This window comes from Pipistrellus hanaki (assembly GCF_964339955.1).
Source record: "Pipistrellus hanaki genome assembly, chromosome: 8".
NCBI classification, from domain to species: domain Eukaryota; kingdom Metazoa; phylum Chordata; class Mammalia; order Chiroptera; family Vespertilionidae; genus Pipistrellus; species Pipistrellus hanaki.
In genome coordinates this window covers 71196808-71202916 of record NC_140510.1, presented here as the reverse complement: position 1 = coordinate 71202916, position 6109 = coordinate 71196808, and the positions used below count along the sequence as shown (strand labels likewise).

At 61.3% G+C, this 6109-nt stretch overlaps 1 protein-coding gene across 7 annotated transcripts in view; it reads left to right on the top strand.

The window, feature by feature from the left end:
- Positions 1-702: 702 nt before the first annotated feature.
- The window catches only part of ANKRD44 (ankyrin repeat domain 44), a 196214-nt gene continuing 190807 nt past the window's right edge, over positions 703-6109 (top strand). For 3 of the 7 annotated variants that reach the window (XM_084893133.1, XM_084893132.1, XM_084893131.1), the window contains exon 1: positions 703-888. In XM_084893133.1, the coding sequence (XP_084749259.1) occupies positions 862-888 (27 nt within the window). In that variant the 5' untranslated portion in view covers positions 703-861. The remainder of the gene's footprint in view (positions 889-6109) is intronic. The other 4 variants (XM_084893134.1, XM_084893135.1, XM_084893136.1 and 1 more) reach the window with 2 other exon arrangements.

Below are 6109 nucleotides of genomic sequence, written 5' to 3'. Positions count from 1 at the left end.
CGAGCCTTCTGCCGGAGGGAGAGCACGGTCACTGGGTTTTGTACAAACGGGGGAGTCGGCACAGGCAGAACCAACCCCTCAAAGGCCCCATCAGGGCGGCCCTGCAGGTCCTCCTTGCTCTGCATGACACCTGCCCCCATCCCCCCACCCACTTCCCCAAAACCAAACCCAGAGGCCAATGACACTGGGGGTGTGTGTGGGGGTGGTCTCGTCTAGCTGGGAGGTCCATGGAGACGAGGTGGGAGAGCCGAGCTCCTGCCCCCATCCCTGCCCCTGTCCCCCATCCCTGCCCCTGTCCCCCATTCTTCAGGGGTGTCTGGCATCACCTCCTGAGCAGTGACCCTGTGTCCAGGGCCTCCCCGCGGGAAACAAAGAGCATCGGACCGGGGCAGCTCGGTCTCAGATGCGGGGAGGGACAGAGGGGAGAGGCTGGATGGGGCCCATCTCCCGGGGGAAGCAGGCGGCGTGCGGAGGGCACCTTCCGCCCCTCGGGGTGTCACCCGGGCGGGTCAGGAGCAGCCCGGGGGGCCCCTTGGGCTCCGGGGCCGGGGCGCGGGGAGCAGGTGCGGGGAGCAGGCGCTGGTGCGGGCCGGGCCCGGGTGCGAGGCGCGGCGCGGGCGGCAGGCGGCGGCCTCGGCCTGTGGCAGCGGGAGGCGGCGGCGGTGATGTCAGGCGGCCGGGCCGGGCCGGCACTTCCTGTGCGAAGGCGGCGGGCGGGCTCGGCGGCCCCACTCGCAGCGCCGGCCTCCGGCGCGGGGAGGAGCCGGGGGAGGGCTGTCAAATTCGGGAGCCGGATTCTCCCTGCCCCCGGCCATCCCTTCCGCTTCCCCGGGCCCGGCGAGCCCTCCGCGGGCCGGGAGGATGGCGGTGCTCAAACTCAGCGACCAGGTAGGGCCGACGAGAGGGGCGCGGGGCGCGGGGCGCGGGCGGCGGGAGGGGGCGCGGCGCGGGCGGGGGCGCCCGGGGCTGTTTACGCCGCGCGGGGAGGGTGTGCGGCTGCGGCTGCAGCTCCGGCTCCGTCCGCGGCTCCGGCCCCGCGCACTCCCGCCCGGGCCGCCGGAGCTGCGGCTGGGCTCGGGGAGGGGGCGCGGGTGTGCGATCCCCGGACCCGCGGGGCAGGGGGAGGGGAGCTCGGTGCCCGCTGCGCAGCGGGGGCTCCGCCGGCGGCCGCTCCGGGGCGCCCAGGGCTGCTGGTCCGCGGGGAGGGCTGGCTGTCGGCGCCGCTGGGCGGGCGGAGGACCGGGATGGAGCGGGAGGCGGACCGCAGCCGGGACCCTGCGCCCAGCCCGGCCCGGCCCCCGCCGCTCCGGGTGCCCGCGGTCTCCGCCGGTTGACATGACAGCCCCACTTCCTCTTCGGCTGCCCGGGCCGTGCGCGGGGCGCGGGGGGCCCGGCCCGGCCCAGGGGGAGGACCGCGCACAGGGAGGGGTGCCCTGCCCGTGCCCAGCAGCCCGGGGCTCTCCTGGCGGAGCCTGGCGCAGAGCGGGGCTCGTGGGCAGCCCCCGGGGGTCCGCTGCGGAGTGGAAGCGCCTCGCCTCGGCGGTCCCGGCCCCGGACCGGCTGCTCTGGGCGCAGGGACACTTGGGGACCCACCAAAGTTGCAGGACCGAGCCCCTGGCAGCCCCTGGCACGGAAGGAAGACCAGCCCGCTCCCCCCTCCTGCTGTCTGTTCTCCGGGGGTGCAGGAACGTTGCTTTGGTGGGCTGGCGGGCCTGACACCCCGTGGGACGGTCCCCGTGCTCGGCCTTAAGCATCTCTGACTCCCCGCGTGGCTGCCCCTGGTGCCTCCCCCCCCCCCTTCACCCCCCCGAAGCCGGGTCCGGCCCTGAGAACATCCCGAGACTTAAATGCAATGTCACCGCAATGGTTTGCCCTCCTGCCTCCCTCTCAGAGCCAAAGCTTTGGTTTGCTTCCCCTAAGGATTTACCCCCCGCCCCACCCTGTCTACCCCTTGTGGGGAATAGATCACCCAATTAAAACACACGTTAAATTTAGCAGGAGGAGCAGCTGGTCACTGTGAGGAATCAGCTTGTCCCCGTGGTCCCAGAGCAGTTAAAAGTGTGTGTAAGCTGATAGTGGGATTCCCCCCACCTTTTGGTCACAAACTGGGACAACTGTTGGACATTTGCTCGGGTTAAATCTTCCAGTTGTAGTCTGACAGGGTCTTGTCTTCTTTGCCAGTACACGCTACTCACTGTACTGTCTGTTACTCCCAAATCTTTAAAGTACCCAAAATACTTCCAGTACTCATTATTGTTATTATCACAGTCACAACATGTCACGCAGAATTTTGGAGTAGTAAGGGACCCCAAAGACCGTCTTTGCCCGGATGGCATGGCTTAGCCGTTGAGTATGTACCTAGGAACCAATAGGTGGATGGTTCGATTCCCAGTCAGGGCACAACGCGGGGGTTGCTGGCTCCATTCCCAGTAGGGGATGTGCAGGAGGCAGCCGATCAATGATTCTCTCTCATCAATGATGTTTCTCTCTCTCTCTCTCTCTCTCTCTCTCTCTCTCTCTCTATATATATATATATATATATATATATATATACACACACACACACACACACACACACACACACACATATATATATATCTTCCTCTCTAAAATCAATAAAAATTATTTTTAAAAAAGAGAGAGCATCTTAGCCCAAACGCTTCCTGTTTAAAATGAAGGAACAGATCCGGAGAAGGGAAGTACATCGGCCGCTCGCCTCCCAGGCCCTGTGCTTTCTGCGGGGGTTAAGACGCCCCTGTCCTGTCACTGGGTGTGTTGAAAGGGTTACCGGAAGGCCTCGTCTTCTAAATCGCTATCAACACCAGTGAAAAGTGCGCGACCTGGCCTTACAAGAAAGAAAGTTGCTTGTTCTTCAGGACTTACCTTTTAAAACGTTTAAATTTTAGGTGTGACTACACACCTCCCTGCCCCCAACCAAGTGGTGTGACTGTGGGGAGGACGGAAGGGCTGAGCAGCCCTCATGGGATTCCTCTGGTGCCGGATGCGGACAAGGACCAGGAGTTCCACGACTTGAGGCCACCTGTAACTCGCCGGCCCATTTCTGGGCAAAGCCAGAGGAAGGCTGGCCGGGGAGGTGTTCGGGGTGGGGTGGGGTGGGGTGGGGTGGTGGGCAGCCATGGTTTCCGTGTGGCTTTGGGTCCAGGAAGTGTGTGACCTTCCTTGCCTTATATAGCCTTACCTTTCAGTTTGAAACTGGAGATTCTTAGAAGCGGGTTCCGGGCCTCCCCAGAGGCTGAAACCTCCGTGGTTTAAGCTCCTCCCGCACGAGCCGGGCTCCCGGGCTCCACGGCGGGCGGGGAGCCCGCTCCGAGGCCCTGCTGGACCGTGTGTGGAAGAGTGAGTGCCTGGGTCTCCGTCCGGCCATCTGTAACGGACTGTTCCTGACGCCCCCTCGTCTGTCCAATGCCCCGCGTGTGTGGGGAAGCTTGATTTCTGCCAAGGCTGCTGGGTTTGGAGGCTGAGGACACATTCTTGCCCTGATGGCCCACATCACAAGTGGTCTGGGTTTGTTCTGAGCGCGCCCGGAGTGGGAGTGATGGAGCTGACATTTCCTGTCTGGCCCACGCTGGGTCCCGAGCTCGCTGGGCTGTGCGGCCGGTCACCGGTCACCGCTTCAGCAGTCAGTCCTGCACCTCCTCCAGGGGGACCCCTGGAGGAGGGCTCCCCTCCTGGCTCTGTTTTGGAAGAGTGAAAAGAAAGAAAGGGGGGAGGCGGGGACACGTGTGGTTTTCAGTTTTTGGTGTTTTGTTTTTTTTACTGCGAGAAGGAACTGGAAGCTGTTGCTCCAAACACACTTGGCATTTGGCAGTTCTGCAGTTGTCACTGTGTCTGCTCTGCCTGCCTCTGCACACAACACACATCATGTTCCAGCGACAGGGGGACCGCCATCCTGTCTGCAGGGACTGGGGGTTTCCGTAGGACGTGGGGCCGCCGGGGCTGGAGCAGGCCAGGGCGGGCGGTCCGGTGAGGAGATGGAGCACGCTCACCTCTGTGATGAGGACAGCCAGGTCATCGTTGTCTCCAAGTGGACACCAGGCTGTTTATTTGTATCTTGGATTAAAAGAAAACACGAGGTTGCCAAAGACAGTTTGGCTCAGTGGTAGAGCGTAGGTCTGCGGACTGAAAGGTCCCAGGTTCGATTCCGGTCAGGGGCATGTACCTTGGTTGCGGGCACATCCCCGGTAGGGGGTGTGCAAGAGGCAGCTGGTCGATGTTTCTCTCTCATTGACGTTTCTAGCTCTCTCTCCCTTCCTCTCTGTAAAAAATCAATAAAAATATATTAAAAAAAACACAAAAAACAAAAACAAAAAAAAACGAGGTCATTTTAAGTTTGGGAAGGAAAATTCTGTTAACCTACGAATGTAACGCCTTTTGGCTCACGAGAGCCATGAAGCTCTGCTGTTTGATTTGCTGTTGAGCTTCTGGGGGCTGCCCTTTGTGCCACATAGGTAAGGCAGTGCAGTGATTTAAACACACACACACACACACACACACACACACACACACTTACTGATTTCAGAGAGGAAGAGAGAGGGAGAGAGACATAGAAACATCCATGATGAGAGAGAACCATTGATCACCTGCCTCCTGCACGTCCCACACTGGGGATCGAGCCACAACCCGGGCACGTGCCCTGAAAGGAATCGAATCATGACCTCCTGGTTCGGAGGTCGAGGTTCCGTCACTGAGCCACGCTGGCGGGCAGCGCTGCAGTGATTTTGAGCGTGAGGCCATCTCTCCAGCGGGGGCCCGTACAAACGGTTTCAGAGTTGTGAAGTCAGACGGGAAGTGCGTCGGGCCTCTGAAACGTTCACCTGGGGAATGTGCACGACTGTTCTCACCTGAACCCGCCGGGGACCGCGGGATGCCCCCTCTGGTGAGGGCTGCCTGCAGACGCACCGCTTCGGCGGGTGGCCTGCTGGGCGCTGCTGCCCGGAGGCTGCTGGCGTGGTGTGGCCTTGCCAAGCCCGGGCTCATCCTTGAGCTCGTCATCTCCGTGTCAGAGGCGGTGGCTGGCAGCCCGGGCGGTGGCAGGAATGGAGGATCCCTGCTACGTGGAAGGCAGGGTTTCTGGCCCCTGGTGTGGGGCCCTGGGGCCTGTTGGCCGCCTCCTGGGGCTGCCCCGCCCCCCTCGCTCCCCCTCCCACCGGGCTCACAGCACACCCTGCACTCTGGCCTGCCTCCCGCGGAGAAGAGGGGAGAGAAAGGCTCTATTCTCTGACAGTTGTTTGGGGACCCAGTCACATGGTCTGGGGGGTGCACTGGAGGGCTGGCGTTTCGGGGCAGAGACCTAATAATGGCTTACATTTATCTCGATGTTACTGTGCCCTGGCTGTGAGTCACCGCTCTCAATACCCACAGCCACTGTGCTGTGACTCCCGTGCTGCAGAGGAGAAAACAGGACTGGAGAGGCGGATTGGCCTGTCCCAGGGCACACACCCAAGGGGAGAGCCCGCGAGGTGTCCACCTGTCCTGGCAGCCTTGATGGCATCGGTGGGGCTCTAACCACAAGGCTATACTTTTAACAGTGGACAGGCAGTGCGGCCGCTGGACCCTTGGGTGTCTGTCTCATTCCGGGGGCCACGGGGTGAGCTGCTCCCTGCACCCCTGGGAGCCCTGGGCCGGCCCCAGGCCTGGGAGGTCAGGAGCTGCCCTGAGCCTCCCTCCTGCCTGACCTGGGCCTGGCTGACCCGTTAGCCCTCACCCCCCACCCCTGGGGAGTGAGATGTTGGTGGTAACTTAGTGATTTTTTCCCCCCCTTGGTGATGAGCTTATAAACTAGGATTCTTTTAGAAAATTAGAAAGCTAGACAAACAGCTCAAACCCTCTGAAGTCTCTGTACTCAGCCAGAACCCCTCTTGACATCGCGATGTGTTTCCTTCTAGTCTCCAGTGTAGGTTGCCAGGCACAACTCTCCTGTCTGCACGGCTGTGTCAGCATTTCTCTCTGGAACACAGAGCCAGTGGCTTTTCCAAGTAGCTGGGATTTATGCTTCTCTGAAATAGTTGGCTGCGGCAGCACACAAGGTCTAGCCCTGGATTGATTGACACTTAAAAAAAAAAGTTTTTAACTTCCTCATTTCCTCTAA